The sequence below is a fragment of the Geotrypetes seraphini genome, chromosome 4 (assembly GCF_902459505.1).
Source record: "Geotrypetes seraphini chromosome 4, aGeoSer1.1, whole genome shotgun sequence".
Taxonomy (NCBI): domain Eukaryota; kingdom Metazoa; phylum Chordata; class Amphibia; order Gymnophiona; family Dermophiidae; genus Geotrypetes; species Geotrypetes seraphini.
Genome location: NC_047087.1, coordinates 110,891,840 through 110,907,997, shown reverse-complemented (window position 1 = coordinate 110,907,997; position 16,158 = coordinate 110,891,840). Strand labels below are relative to the sequence as shown.

At 43.9% G+C, this 16,158-nt stretch overlaps 1 protein-coding gene across 1 annotated transcript in view; it reads left to right on the top strand.

Moving 5' to 3' along the window:
* The window catches only part of TEX55 (testis expressed 55), a 216,956-nt gene that overhangs the window by 87,560 nt on the left and 113,238 nt on the right, over nt 1–16,158 (top strand). The window contains exons 8-9 of the mRNA XM_033942914.1: nt 4,138–4,206; nt 4,388–4,453. Of these exons, the coding sequence (XP_033798805.1) occupies nt 4,138–4,206; nt 4,388–4,453 (135 nt within the window). The remainder of the gene's footprint in view (nt 1–4,137; nt 4,207–4,387; nt 4,454–16,158) is intronic.

Here is a 16,158-nt window from a genome sequence, read left to right as displayed (position 1 = left end):
TTAGGCTGCCTAACGCCACTTCCAGTGTTAGTCTCACCCATGTTGGCGTTAGGCGACCTAAAGTGCCTATGGATGCGTGATTCTGGTGTCTTTTATTTAGGCACTGGTAGATACTTTAACGTTGCGGTTTGTGGCCGTTTTAAATGGCATTTAATTAGGCGTCAGTAGAATTTTCCCCAAAATTCTTAGGCACACTGCCATTTAGACCCATACTGACTTGTACATCCTCCCCATTCAGCAGAAACAGGAAGCCATATGTTTCTCTAAACAAGTAGCCAAAAAATAAAGGCAAAAGAGACTGCATTTAAGAAAACCAGAAGGCAACAAGAGGATCATGGAAAAGATTACTGGATTTAACTCAAAGAAATGAAGAAGGAAATATAGCTAGCGAAAGCGCAGATCTAATCTAATCTAATCTAATCTTCGATTTATATACCGGGTCATCTCCCAGCGGCACTCGACTTGGTTTACAAGTAATTAAAGATCTGCAAAAAAAGCGATCAGGAGCATAAGAGAAAATAAGTGTTGTAGAGCAATCAATTCATTGAATCTTTAGGTAAATTGTTCAAGTATTTTGTAAATAATAAAATTTTTAGGACTTTACAAAATTGTTATAACTGACCTATCAATCTGACAGAGTCAGGAAGCCAATTCCACATATCTACCAGTTTATAAGCGAAAGATTGACAGTTTCCCAGCCAATTTAATTCCTCTGAAGGAAGGGAACAGTTGTTTATATCTCTGTGTATTCCTTGAATGGCAAGATCTAAGGGTATTCAAGTTTCAAGTTTATTTAAATTTTGTTATCCCGCCTTTTCAAAGTTTTAAAGCGGCTAACATTCATAAAACATTTGAGTGGGGTAAAGACAATTAAGACAGAATAATAAAAAGATATCAAATATTAAAATGACATCATTAAAAAAAAAAAAAAAAAACCCACAACAAAAACAGGATGGGCTGGGGAGGGCTTCAATGGCTGGGAGGGTGTAGATGGGCTGGAGTAAGTCTTAACAGAGATTTCGGCAGTTGGAACCCAAGCACAGTACCGGGTAAAGCTGTGGATTCTTGCCCAGAAATAGCTAAGAAGAAAAAATAAAAAAATTTAAATTGAATCAGGTTGGGCATACTGAATGGACCATTCGGGTCTATCTGCCGTCATCTACTATGTTACTATGTAATGACAACAACAACTAAGCATTAAAACAGACTACTGTACTGGCACAAAAAGGAGGGGGAAGAACTACAATATAGCAGAAAGGCTGGTTAGAAGAAAATTCTACTATTTGGTTAAAAGAGAACATCCTTAAAAGGACGGTTGCGCTGCAAAAGCATCTTCAGTATAAAGGGACAAAATGACCAAATATTCCATAGAGAAGCTTAAAAATGACGCAGGCACATTTAAACTGGATCCTAAAATGGATAGGAAGCCAATGAAGCAGATGGAAGAAAAATGGCTAAAGATGTAAAGAGAAATGACAACACCTTTTTCAGATATATTGGAGAAAGGAGAAAAGGAATGGCATTATAAGATTAAAAGGTGCTGAGAACAGCTATGTAGAAAGTGAAGAGGATAAAGCGAATGTGCCAAACAAATACTACATATTCTCATTACATACCCAGAATGTGGCACACAATCCCCCCATCCATTAGATCACTAGACAGTCTTTGGAAATTCAAAAAAGCTGTGAAAATATTCCTCTTTACAAACCCAGCTCCTTGAAGACACACGTCTACACCCCGGACAGATGGAACCCCAAAGACACTACCTAATATACCACACGGAATCTCGCTAAAACTCACATGCCACTGCAAATATAAACTGAATTACTACCACATTCTCTGACAACAAAGATGCACCCACCTGCAAAGAAAAGCTACTTCACTCCTAGTATATCTACACTGAAAATGCTGCAATTTAAACCACCCTATGTCCATCAATCTGTATTTGTAAGTCTGCATGTTATGTCTATCCTACAATAGTGATTCCCAAACCAGTTAGATTTTCAGGATATCCAAAATGAATATTCATGAGATTGACATATAATGCTTCCTTAGTATGCAAATTTATCTCATGGAATCACTGTCCTAGGAGAATAAAGCCTCACCAGCCGATTTCATTTGAGTAAAAGTATATTCACATACTTTTATCCTCATCCAGAGCTGGGCAGTTTTCAAAATAACACATTACCCATGCAAATCTTTATTATTGCCTCTTGTCAGTTTTGAAAAGCTGAATGGTATCCAGTGGCCTTTTTCCCTGCCTTGATTATTCATATATTTACTCTCTCTTATGCTTTAAAATAGTACATGTCTACATATTAGGACAATTTGTCTACAAGTCTGCCATTTTCCCTACCTATAATATTCTTGTACTTTTCCTTGCCCTTCATCTTTTGCCCTGTGTTACCTATCTCCCAACTGACAGTTATACAAGTTGACCACCATCTCCTGGAGGTCATGCTTTTTTTCTCTTTTGCAATTAACCAGTGTAGCCAAACTGTGCTCAGTCACTTCCTCCCAACTTTATCTTAAACACCACCAAGCCCTGCTGCTGCTCCATGCTAGTTGGCCTTTGCCATCACTTTCTGTAGTTCAGTGCAAATTGACTTTGTTAGCTGCTCCTTTTTGCCCTTGTGAGAAATTCAGGGATTTTCCCTCACTGAAGCTGTAGTTATACCCCTGGTCAGCAGGGACAGTAGACAAATCTGTAGAAACCACTTGTCTCAGAATGCACCCAGAATACAACATGGCCCAGAAAGGTCAGGCCAAGTGAAGCCTCTTCCAACACAACTGGCCCGACCCTTGTGGGGCCAGGGACAGGACACGGACTCTCCCATTTGTTTTGCATGCGGAGCCCACATGGCAAAAGATTGTTCAGGGGTCGATGAAGATGCAGTGGAGGTGAATATGGCAACTCCTCATTCTTGTAATGTTGTGGAGACCTTCCCACCCAAAGATAGAAACCACCTGATAGAAGTTGAGCTAAATGGGAATTGTTACCCAGTGCTGGACTCTGGCAGTGCCAAGATGCTTGTCCTCAGAGAAACCATAGACTGATCACAAATAAATTATGACTGGCCCATATTGCTATCATGTGCACACAGGGAATACAGACAGTATCCTACAGCCCAGTTGACCCTCTAGACTCCAATTGGGGATGTTCAGCTTGAAACAGCGGTTTTCTCATGGCTGCCTTACCCAGTTGTTGTGGGCCAGGACTTTCCAAAGCTTTAAGCCATCTGGACTTGACAACATACAGCTTACCCAGGGACCCCGGAGGTCGCAAAATTAAAGACTTGCCTGCAGCGGACAGAAGAGGTTACCCAACTGCAAGGGTATCTGGAATCCTCCAATTCTCCAAGGCACTGCAAGAGCTAGCAGGAGAGCTCCGGAAGGAAGTGGAAAGAGCACAGGAACTTAACCGGATTACGGAGGAGCACTGAGAGACTGCTATGCAAGAACAGTGTGAATGGCTAGAATAAATGGTAGAGAAGATGGAGAAAAAGCTGATGGCCATGGCAATAGCAACAAACGGTCCAGGCATCAACGAACCAAGTTGTCATGATGGTTCAGTCCTAGAGGGGGTGCCAGTGAGACTCATTGAGAATGGACAAGAGGATCCAATGCTAAGTCCCCAGAGAGACCGTGAATCCTCATCTTCTCTGAGGACTCATCTGTCAAGAATATGTGCAAATCCCTTATTTAAGAGTTGCTAGGCCATTGAGGGGTGTTTAGAGTGTGATAAAGACTGAATCCCTTAATAGTGGGACTTGATAATACACATGATAATAAGAGACTCAATTTGTAGAAAGATTAAAGTCCTTGTGGGGAAGTAAGAGTTTACTTTGATCCCCTGAGCTGAGAAGGAACCAGACTCAGCTGTATTCAAATAAAAGTTTTGTTGCACCTTTTAAAGTGGTTTGTGTGAATGTGCACAGGGTTCCAGGAAAACCCAGACTGGACTCTGCCACAGCCCTTTCTGTGTGAATTGTTTTTAAATATGAAAATTCATATGCATAATCATTATCACCTTTTGTCCCCTTTTACCCTACCTTCCTCCATTTTGTTTTGTTATCTCTCCAGCTCATCTGCCTTTAATATTTTTCTCTATAAATATTCTTTCTTTCTGTAATTCAGGTAGTTAAAACAATGGACACGTCAAAGAGGGATCAGCAGTTTGTTTCAACAAACTCCTTGTTAAAAGAAGTGAGTATTGATTCTCTAATGTTATCTGTAGGTAAAAGCAGCCTAGGAAATGTAGTCTCTTTGCTGAGCTAGCCATCTTGCCTGCCTGGCTCTGTTTTTATTTTTTATCTTTTGTCCTCCAGAACAGAACAGCCTCTTGGTGCGTCTTTCCTGTAAATATTCTTTCCTTTTTGTACCTTAGGTAATTAACTCTATTGAAAAGATAATGGAGAGGAGTTCCATGTCTGCACACTCCTTGATGAAGGAGGTGAGTGGCAGCTGCCTAATATCATATTAGCAGAAAAAAATGGTCTTAAATGACAGAAAACCTAGGTAGTGAGGTACACACTCCATTGCTTAGTCACTCATCTCCCTTTCTCCTATGCACATCCCCAAATAGATGGTAGCACATAAGACCCTATCTAGAGGGTGGTGGACTGGAAAGCAGAGTGTGTGTTCATGACTGGATGTGTAAGTGTACATGGGTATACAGTTTGGGATGTGTGTATGTTTTTGACTGGGGGTATACTGTATATGCATATGCGGCTAGAGTGGATGGGGGGAGGGTCAAAGTATGTGTGTGAGTGGTTTGAGGTATCTCTTTGTATGTGTGGCTGGATACAGAGTTGCCTACCTCCTTGATTCTGCCTCCCACCTTTTCTCTCGGTGCTAGGCTAGATGGATGCCTCACTAGCTTTTCTGCCTATGCTTGCAGGGGCCCAGTCTCCCTCACAGTACTCAGACCTAGGGCTACCAGATGTCCGGGTTTCCCCGGACATGTCCTCTCTTTGAGGACTCTATTGGGAGTCCAGGAGGCTTTTTTATTTTACAGCTTTTGTCCAGGGAAACCAGACATCTAATAACCCTACAGCAGCTTGTGCACCTATCTGGAGTCCTTCCCTCCCCCCAACCCGTGGGATCCGGTACTTGTTTACCCAGTGCTCCTGTAACTCTTCGGGCCATCAGTAGTGTGACTGAAGCTCTGGTCAGTAGCAACCCTGAAGCTGCTCCTCTGCTTCCTGTCCCCGCATAGGTGGAAAGCAGTAGCAGAAAGAAAGCTTCTGGGTCGTCAAAGGCAGCATGTTTACTTTAGTCATGCTGCCAATGGCCCGAAAAGTTACAGCAGCATCGGGTGAGCAAACACTGGATCCAGGTGTGTGTGTGTGGTGGGGGGGGGGGGGGGGAGATAGCATTGTAAGGGCAAGAGATATGCTGGACCACAAGGATGAGGGAAAAAAGGGTTAAGAAAGATGCCAGACCTCCAAGGAAGGGACAGATAAAGATACCAGACCACAGGAGGGGGGAAAGGGAAGGAGAGAGATGTTAGACCACTGGATGGGGAGGGGGGGGAGAGAAGAGAGAGATGTCAGACCAGGGAAAGGAAGGAGGAGGAAGGGATTCCAGACTAAGGCGGGGGAGGGGACGGGAAAGACAGAGATGCCAGACCACAAACCTGGGAAGGAGTGAAAGGAAGGAGAGAAATGCCAGACTGTGGGAAGGAGAGGATAAAGATCCCAGACCATAGGAGGGGAAAAGAGAAGGAGGAGATGGTACATAGGGATAGAGGGGAAGGGGAGAGAGAGGGAGGACATAATAAACAGGGATGGGAGGGATGGGGAAGGGAAGAGAGATGGAAGAAATGTTGTTTATGGATAGATGGGAATAGAGGACTTTGGTAGACTGGGCATCAAAATGGTAGATGATGCTTAATGTGAGCAAGTGCAAAGTGATGCATGTGGGATGTAGGAACCCAAACTATAGCTGGGTGCTGGTTGTGTTTTTCACCTCCCTCCCTCTTCTGAGTTCGCATCTTTCAGTCTGCGGGCATGGGGGACAGTCAGGCTCCATGTTTGACCGGCAGCCCAAAGATAAACATTGTGGAGGCATTCCCAGATTGCGGTAGTGATTCTTTCCTATCCAAATCCGAAGGTTGCCACATGTTCCCCTGTTTATGCTGACACATTCCTGTAAGCAGGGCACTTCTGCTTCCAAGGCCACGATTTCCAGATGGATATGTAAAGCCATTTCATCAGCCTACATTGTTTTTTGAAATCAGTCTACTATTTCTTTCTAGGTGCATTCTACCAGTAAGGCCTCTTCTTGGGTCAAAGCTAGGGCAGTCTCCCAATAGGAGACTGGCAGAACAGCTTCCTGGTCCAGTCTGAATAACTTTGCCAAATTTTACAGAGTCTATGTGGCAGCACAACAAGACTCTGCATTTGGATCTTTGGTCTTGGGGGCCAGTGCAGTCAGCCCGCCCTAGGTTCTGGGACTGCTTTGGTACAACCCGCTTGTCTAGAATGACTCACCTATTTCACTGGGAAAAGAGATTATGTCCTTACCTGATAATTCTTTTCCAGTACATAAGTGAATCATTTCAGACTCCTGCCCTGTCCTTCCTGCGCCTGCATTCCTGCTATATCATTCTGTTTATGCCTCTCCAAGTTCATTCTTGGATGCAAGTCAGCCCTTTGGGGCTTTGAAGATATCTGTATAATATATTTGTGTGCAGGGGTACTATCTGGGATCCTTTGATACTTTGTTCACAGTTTCAGTGTTTGTGTTCCTATGTTACTTTGTTTGAGCAGACATGTTGATACTTGGGAAATTTCCGTGAGTGTTCCTACTTTATCTGTAGTCAATGGAGCTCTTTATGCTTGGGTACTAACTGCAGGTGGCAGTGGAGAGTCAGAGAAAAAAATCCAGAGTGGATTCCTTCTGCAGATGGCTTGTGGCCATAGGGAGAGAACCCACTTATCTAGAATGACTCATCTATCTACTGGAAAATATATTATCAAGGTAAGAATAGGCTAAGCACATCAGCAATTATAAATCCCCAGAGACTGCACAAATTTCAAATAGTAGAGAATCAAGACCTCAGATATCTTGCTGTAATCAGTCTCAACTACTTATACATATTAGTGGGGAGAGGGATTGAGACTTGTATACCGCCTTTTTGTAGTTTTACAACCACACTGAAAGCAGTTTATATACAAGTGCTTCAATCATTTTCCCTATCTGTCCCAGTGGGCTCACAATCTATCTAATGAACCTGGAGCAGTGGAGGATTAAGTGACTTGCCCAGGGTCACAAGGAGCAGTGTGGGGTTTTTACAGAATGACACAGTGACAGAATTTGTCACTGTCCCCGTGGAAAACCACAGGAAACCATCCCATGTCATTCTGTAGTGTCTATCTCAACCTCAGTCCTTCTAAACCAGAATTCTTCAATACAAGGCTTGAGAGTTAGTGGTTGGGCCCATTCATATTCTTCCCTCTCCTTAAAGAAAGACATGGGGATGCTGAGGGTGTAGCTCTAACCACTATGCCACATTCTCCTATTAAGGAGTTCACTCTAGCCATTGGTCAAAAAAACATTTTACATAAAGCATTCGTAAAGCAGTCTCAGGACAAATTGCAAAACTGTTCTCATAGATTTAATCTTAATTTCATAAGGAGTTCACAAATCTCTCCATCAACAATCTTTACTTATAAGGTTCTTTAAATTCTTCAAGAGTTTTTTTTTTTTAATGTTTGAGCTGTGCAGTGCAATCTCTTGAAGAATTTGAAGAACCTTATGATAGTAGAGCTTATTGATGAATAGCTGATGTCACAGTTCTTGATAAAGCTAGATGTGAAACAGGGCTGCTGTTGGGCATTTTTTGGAAATGCAAGATGAAGAATACAGCTGGACTTGCTTTTTATTTAAGTGCTGGTGTTTTGGAGGGACTTTACCCCTTAAACTAAGTACTAAGGTTTTGTGCACTCCTTATGAAGTTGGGATTGTATCTTTGAGAACTATGCTTTACTACACATTTTTGCAATTTGTTCTGAGACTACAGCAGAATTATGTACATTGGAGTTCTTTTGACCAATGACTAGAGTAAACTCCTTAATATGTATAAGTAGTCTTATGAAGTTGAGAGATTGGAACAAGGTTTCTGAGATCTCCTTCCTTCACTATTTAAAATTTGTGCAGTCTCTGGGTATTTATAATTTCTAATGTGCTTAGTCTGTTTTCTCATTATATACTATATATTTAAGAACATAAGAACATAAGCGTTGCCTCTGCCGGGTCAGACCAGGGGTCCATCGTGCCCGGCAGTCCGCTCCCGCGGCGGCCCCCCAGGTCCATGACCTGAAAGTGTTCCCTACCTTACCTAAAATATCCATACCCTATTCGCTCAATGTCCTGTAAGGTAAACCTCTATCTGTACCCTGTTATCCCCTTCGCTTCCAGGAAGTCATCCAGTCCCTTTTTGAACCCCAGAATTGTACTCTGTCCTATCACCTCTCCGGGAAGCGCGTTCCAGGTGTCCACCACCCTCTGAGTGAAGAAGAACCTCCTTGCATTCGTTATGAATCTGTCTCCTCTCAGTTTTTCTGAATGACCTCTTGTTTTAGTTGTCCCTGCTAGTCTAAAGAATCTGTCCCTCTCCACCTTCTCTATGCCTTTCATGATTTTATAAGTCTCTATCATGTCCCCTCTCAGTCTCCGCTTCTCCAGGGTAAAGAGACCCAGCCTGTCCAACCGTTCGGCATATGAAAGGTTCTCCATACCCTTTATCATCCTCGTTGCCCTCCTCTGGACCCTCTCGAGTATTGCCATGTCCTTCTTGAGGTATGGCGACCAGTATTGGACGCAGTATTCCAGATGTGGGCGCACCATTGCTCGATACAGTGGCAGGATAACTTCTTTTGTTCTGGTAGTGATACCTTTTTTGATAATGCCCAACATTCTGTTCGCTTTTTTTGAGGCCGCTGCACATTGTGCCGCCTGCTTCATTGTGTTATCCACCAATACCCCCAGATCTTTTCTTGGCTGCTTTCCCCGAGTACCCTCCCTCCCATCGTATAGCTGTACATGGAGTTCCCCTTCCCTATGTGCAAGACCTTACATTTCCCCACATTGAAGCTCATCTGCCATTTTTTTGCCCACTCACTCAGTTTGTTCAGGTCGCTCTGCAGTTCTTTGCATTCCTCAACAGTTCTGGCCCTGCTGGAGAGTTTTGTGTCATCCGCGAACTTGATAACTTCGCACTTTGTCCCCGTTTCTAGATCATTAATAAATATATTGAACAGCAATGGTCCCAGCACTGACCCTTGCGGAACACCACTTGTGACCCCTATCCAGTCAGAGTAGTGCCCCTTTACTCCTACCCTCTGTTTCCTGTCCGCCAGCCAATTTTTGATCCATCTGTACACGTTCCCTTCCACCCCGTGACTCCACAGTTTCTTAATTATTTAATTAATTATTTTTGAGTTGTGTAATATTATTGAAACATAAGAATAAGCCATACTGGGACAGACCTTCTTCCAACAATGGCTAATCCAGGTCACAAGTACCTGGCAGAATCCCAAATAGTAGTAAAATTCAATGCTACTAATCCCAGGGCAAGCGGTGGCTTTCCCCATGTCTATCTCAATAGCAGACTATGGACTTTTCCTCCAGGAACTTTTCCAAATCTTTCTAAACCCAGATATGCTAATTGCTATAAGCACATGCTCTTGTAAAGAGTTCCAGAGGTTAACTATTTGTTGAGTGAAAAAATATTTCTTCTTATTTCTTAGAAAAGTATTACCATGTAACTTCATTGAGTGGTCCATAGTTTTTTCAGAGTAAAATATCAATTCATTTTTACCTGTTCTTTAGGGATATACACTGAATTTGCAGAACTCATTTCTCATGCCTTTATGGTGCCCTCTGTGGCTCTGTAGCCAAAAAAAGGTGATACAACTCACCTTCCAGAGACTCTGGCAGCTGGAGACAATTGAGCCAGTTCCCTAGAAGGAAGAAGTCCTAGGACACTATTCTATCTACTTTCTGGGGTGTGTGCTTTGACATCAAACCGGGAATGCTATTTCTCTTGGAGGATCGCATGTACCAGCTGAAGTCACAGAAGCAGGCCCTGTGTGCCGGAGTCCCCTGAGCTTAGGATTACCTGCAGCCCATTGGTTCCATGTCAGTAACCCTGGAAGTGGTGCCTTAGGTAAGGGCACAATTCACATTCTTCAGCGGCCTTTGTTCTTATGCTGAGCACTTTGGTCCCAGAACTTAGAGAAACAGCTTCCTCTCGAGAACCCTGCACCACAGCTTGTCCTGGTGGGGCAACACTTATCACCTTCTCAAGGGGGGTCCCACTAGATCTACCCAAATGAATAGTGGTGACCACCAATGTGAGTCCCCAAGGGTGGGAAGTCCACTACCCCTGGGGAGGGTTGTTACAAGGATAGTGGTCCCATATAAAAGCAAACTGGTTTATCAGTTGCTTAGAAGCAATAGCCATCTACTTGTTACTCCAGGAATTTCTTCCCATTTCAAGGAAAGGAAGTGTTTGTTTTGCTATGAAACTACTATAATAGCATTAATCATCAAGCAAGGAGGGTCTCAAAGTGCAGTAGTAGCCCTAGAAGCTGCATGGTTTTGCGTCTAGATTGAGATTCATCTTGATGCTCTGTCAGTGATCCAGTTAAGGGATCAGAAAACGTCTAGGTGGACTTATTAAGCAGACAGACATTGGATCTGGGGAGTGGGAGTTAGCCCTTCAGCTTTCAGTTGTTGGTTCTCCATATTTCAGTCTGATGGCAACACTTCAGAATTCCACATATCCATGATTTTTCTGCTGCAGGAGGGAATACAAATCAGAGGAGATCAACATGCTGGTGCAGGCCTGGCTGCAGCTGGATCTCTTTTTTTTGTCTTGAGGGGCCCTACCTTAGGAGAAAGGGGTTGTCAGCCTTGCTTATTTCCACTCTTACTAGAACATGGAAGTCATCCCCCTTCCTAGTGTATGTTCAGGTCTGGTGAGTTTCCAAGTACTGGTCCTTGAAGAGCTTTGGAGGACACAAATCTCTGATATTCTTAGGTTTCTGCAGAAGGGCATGGAGCAGAGTTTGGCTTTCAGCTTCTTCAATTCCAAGTGGACTGTACTCGTGTTTCAAGTCAAGCTCTTTGGGAAGGGGGGGAGGTTCTCTGGGGTCATGTCCCACAGCCTGATGTCCTGCATTTCTTGCATGAGGTGAAACAGATTGTCATACACATACACACACCATTGTGCAACCTGCCCTTTCTCAGTGAGTTCTCAGTTTGATCCTCAAAGTCCTGCAGGTTTCCCCTTTGAACAGCTGTGTGCCACATCTTGTTGAGCAGACTAGATGGACTCTGGATTTCTTTATCTGTTGCCATCTACTATGTTACTATGAAGGATCTCACCTTGAAAATGGTGTTTTTGGTAGCTATTTCATCAGCCAGAAGGATGACTGAATTGTAGGCCTAGCCCTGTAGGGACTCTTACTTATTCTTTTTCAGATGAAGCAGTCTCACTTCAGACAGTATCATTTCCCAAGACAGTCTCTTCATTCCATATGAATCGGGTAGTTATCCAGACCTCAGACATCCAGGTTTAGCTGAGAAGCTTCATAAGCTGGATGTCAAGAGTCTCTTGCCCCATTCTTTCTGCTTGCCTGTAGCATGAAGCCTCCCTCCAAGTTCTTAATATCACACTGGATTAAAGTGGTATATTTAATCCACAGGAAAGTGGAACTGGAGGGTCTTTATCCTTATTGAAAGCTTCTATACTGCTACTAATGACTGGGGAGTCAATTCAGAGTGGTTTTCAGATGGTTTCCACTTTGTGATCGGCGTCCTAGCTGCTTAGCTAGGATACAGCATGAATTCTAGAGGTTTAATGCATTATTGCACTATTATACTCGTGAGATTCAAATTTTACATATAACTGCACTATTATGTGTATGAGTTTCAAGTTTTATAGTTAACCATTCTAAGTACATAAGAATTGCCGCTGCTGTGTCAGATCAGTGGTCCATCGTGCCCAGCAGTCTGCTCACACAACGGCCCTTTGGTCAAAAAACAGTGCTCTAAATGAGTCCAGCCTCACCTGCGTACGTTCCGGTTTAGCAGGAACTTGTCCAACTTTGTCTTGAATCCCTGGAGGGTGTTTTCCCCTATAACATACTCTGCAAGAGCGTTCCTGTATTCTACCACTCTCTGAGTGAAGAAGAACTTTTTTTACGTTTGTACGGAATCTATCCCCTTTTAACTTTAGAGAGTGCCCTCTCGTTCTCCCTATCTTGGAGAGGATGAACAACTTGTCTTTATCTACTAAGTCTATTTCCTTCAGTATTTTGCATGTTTCGATCATGTCCCCTCTCATTCTCCTCTTTTCTAGGGAGAAGAGGCCCAGTTTCTCCAATCTCTCACTGTACGACAACTCCTCCAGCCCCTTAACCATTTTAGTCGCTCTCCTCTGGACCCTTTCGAGTAGTACTGTGTCCTTCTTCATGCATGACGACCAGTGCTGGAAGCAGTACTCCAGGTGAGGACGCACCATGGCTCAGTACAGCGGCATGATGACCTTCTCCGATATGTTCGTGATCCCCTTCTTAATCATTCCTAACATTCTGTTTGCCCTTTTGCCGCCGCTGTACATTGCGCGGACAGCTTCATCGACTTGTCAATCAGAACTCTCAAGTCTCTTTCCTGGGAGGTCTCTCCAAGTACCGCCCCGGGCATCCTGTATTCGTGCATGAGATTTTTGTTACTGACATGCATCACTTTACACTTATTCGCGTTGAACCTCATTTGCCATGTCGCTGCCCATTTCTCAAGCTTGATTATGTCATGTTGCAGATCTTCACTACTCTGAATAACTTTGTATCGTCCGCAGATTTAATCATCTCACTCGTACCAATGTCCAGATCATTTATAAAGATGTTGAAGAGCACGGGTCCAAACACTGAGCCCTGCGGCACCCCACTGGTGACGCTCTTCTAGTTTGAATATTGTCCATTTACCCCCACTCTCTGTTTCCTATCCTGCAGCCAGATTTTAATCCACGTGAGTATTTCACCCTCAATTTCATGGCTCGCAATTTTCCGAAGTAGTCATTCATGCGGAACCTTGTCAAACGCCTTCTGAAAATTCAGATATACAATGTTGACCGGGTCACCCTTGTCTATCTGCCTTGTCTATCTGCCTGTTTATCTCAAAGAAGTGCAGCAAGTTCGTCAAACAGGATCTGCCTTCCTGAAGCCGTGCTGGCTGGTCCTCATCAGATCTTGTCCATCAAGGTGATCAATGATGCGGTCCTTTATCAGCACCTCTACCATCTTTCCCAGTACCGAGGTCAGACTCACCGGTCTGTAGTTTCCCGGATCTTGGTTCGAACCTTTTTTGAAGATCGGCTTAACAGTCTTCCAAAATCTTTCCCAATTTGATCGACAGATTGGCTGTTAGTTGAAGCAGTTCAGCTATAAACCCTTTCAGTTCCTTGATGACCCTTCGATGGATGCCATCCGGTCCCGGGGATGTATCGCTCTTAAGCCTATCAATCTGCCTGCATACCTCTTCTAGACTGACCATCAACCCTGTCTGTTTCCCGTCTTCGTTTCCAGAATATAGCCTGATGGGTTCCGGTATGTTGTGTATGTCCTCTTTGGTAAATACAGACGCAATAAATGTGTTCAGTTTGTCAGTGATGGCTTTGTCCTCCTTTAGCACTCCCTTTATTCAATGGTCATCCAACGGTCCCACTGCTTCCTTTGTGGGTCGTTTCCCCTTGATAGAACGTTTTTCACCTCCTTGGCTATTTTTTCCTCGTAGTCTCTTTTGGCCCCTTTTACCACCTTATGGTACCTGCGTTGATGTTTGTGCTTATTCCAGTTTTCATCCATTTTTGATCTTTTCTATTCCTTAAATGAGGTTTTCTTGTCTCTGATCACTTCCTTCACCGCTACAGTGAGCCACGCTGGTTCTTTGTTCTTTTTCCTCTTGGATCCCTTGTTGATACACACAGTGGCGTACCTAGCATATGTGACACCCGGGGCCCATCATTTTTTGGCACCCCCCCATCTGTATGAAAAACTTGACGCTCATGGAATTCTGAGCATCAGAGCTGCTACCACCACGGCTGGCACTAAAAAACGCTCCACAGTTTTGTAAAAGGGGGGATAAAATAGAAATACATAGACAAAGGTTAAATTGAACCAGCAAGAAGCTGGACTCTGCATACAATGCAACACCACAGAAACAGTGACACATGTCTCCTAAAGCAATAAATAAATAGAAAATTTTTTTTCTACCTTTGTCTTCTCTGGTTTCTGCTTTCCTCATCTTCTTGTTACTCTCTTCCTTCCATCCACTGTCTGCCATCTCTCTGCCCCTATATGGCATCTTCTCTCCTTCTATGCCCCTTCCAGAAACTGTATGCCTCCCCCTTTCATCTCTCTTTTCACCCCCATTGGTCTGGCATTTCTCTCCTCTCCTTCCCTCTCCCACACCTCTCTTCTGCAATCCCTTTTTCCCCTCATTTTCCTTTTCAATTTATTTTCTGCATCCATCTAGATTACGTTCTTACTACCCTCTCATCAATTTCCTTTTTTACTGTCTACCTACAGCTCGCCACCTCTTTCCCTCACCTCCTCCAGTATTTCCCAAACTCAATCCTTTTCCCCCATCATGTGCCCTGCTTTTATTTATCCCCTGCTTCCATCATGTGCCCTCATTCTTTACCCCTTCCATCTAGTACCTTCTCCTTTTTCTGTCCACTTCCATTATCTGCTCCCCTCTTTCTCTCCTCCCATTTCCTTCCTGCATTTGCTCCCTTATCTCTCCCATCTGCACTTCCATCCAGCATAGGCTCCCCCTCTACCCGCCACACTACCATCCAATGTCTGCCCTTTCTCTCTCCATCCACCCCTCTTCAATCAGCATCTGCCCCCTTTCTTTCCCTCCGATCCAATTCCATCCAGTATCCTTCCCCCTTATGTCTCTCTCCCCTTTCCCTGTACATCAATTCCATCAGCACCACCTTTCTCTCCCTGCACCATTCTTTCATTCCAGCAGTCCTCCTCCTTTCTCGCGATGACTGTAGTTGCCGGCTGCCGGTCCACCCCACTCCGACGTACTAGCTCTGGAACAGAGTCGGTAGCCACGTGATGGAAGGTCCCGTGATGACTCCAGGCTTTGCTCCGGAAGAAGTAAGTTCCATCGGAGGGGGTTGACCCGGCAGACGCAGGGAGTTGCGGTAAGGACCCGCGATGACTGCGTCTGCCGGGTCCCCCCCCCCCCCCGACATAACTTACTTCTTCCGTAGCAAAGCCAGCAGACGAGTCATCGGGGGACCTTCCTGCACCTCAGCGCAGCTGCTGACTCTGCTCTAGAGCAGTGTTTTTCAACCTTTTTACACTTGTGACCAGCAGAAATAAAAGAATTATTTTGTGGACTGGCAAACTACTAAGACTGAAATTTAAAAAACACATTCCCGCCCCGTCTCCGCAAGCTCAATCCCCACAAACCATCTGATCCCATCTGCACAAGTGTCAGTTCTGATTTTATATTGAACATATTTTATTAAAGTATAAAAAGAAACAATATTCTGTACAATTGTCATTTTATAAATATAAATATACAGAGCAAGGATCAACAAAACCCCTGTTTCCCCTCCTCTTTACATATATCCCCTCTACTATCAAGAAAACTGAACAAGCCAAATTATTATAGAATGCTACACAGAAATATCATGCTAACAGAATACTGCAGTCACACATGACAGGAATAGTGTTAGGGGAGTGCAACTAGGGCAACTGCCCCCTGGTCCGAGAGAGCCCTAAGCCAGCTAGAAGATAAAGAAGCACTGCCTGTCTCTAGCAGGATATATATTTAAAATCTGATATATTCTAAAGACAAAATAGAAATAAAATGATTTTTTTCTACCTTTTGTTGTCTCTGGTTTCTGCTTTCCTCATCTTCTCATTCAATTCCTTCCATCCACTGTCTCTCTTCTCTCTGCGTCTTCCATTTGCTCTGTTACTGTGCCTCTCCTCTTCCAAATTGGTCTGGCACCCATCTTCTTCCCTCCTCTCCCCCCCCTCAATAGTCTGGCATCTCTGTCTTCTTCCCTTCCAGCATCTTCTCCCCAATCTCTGTTCCCCATTTATCTTCAGCGTCTTCTCC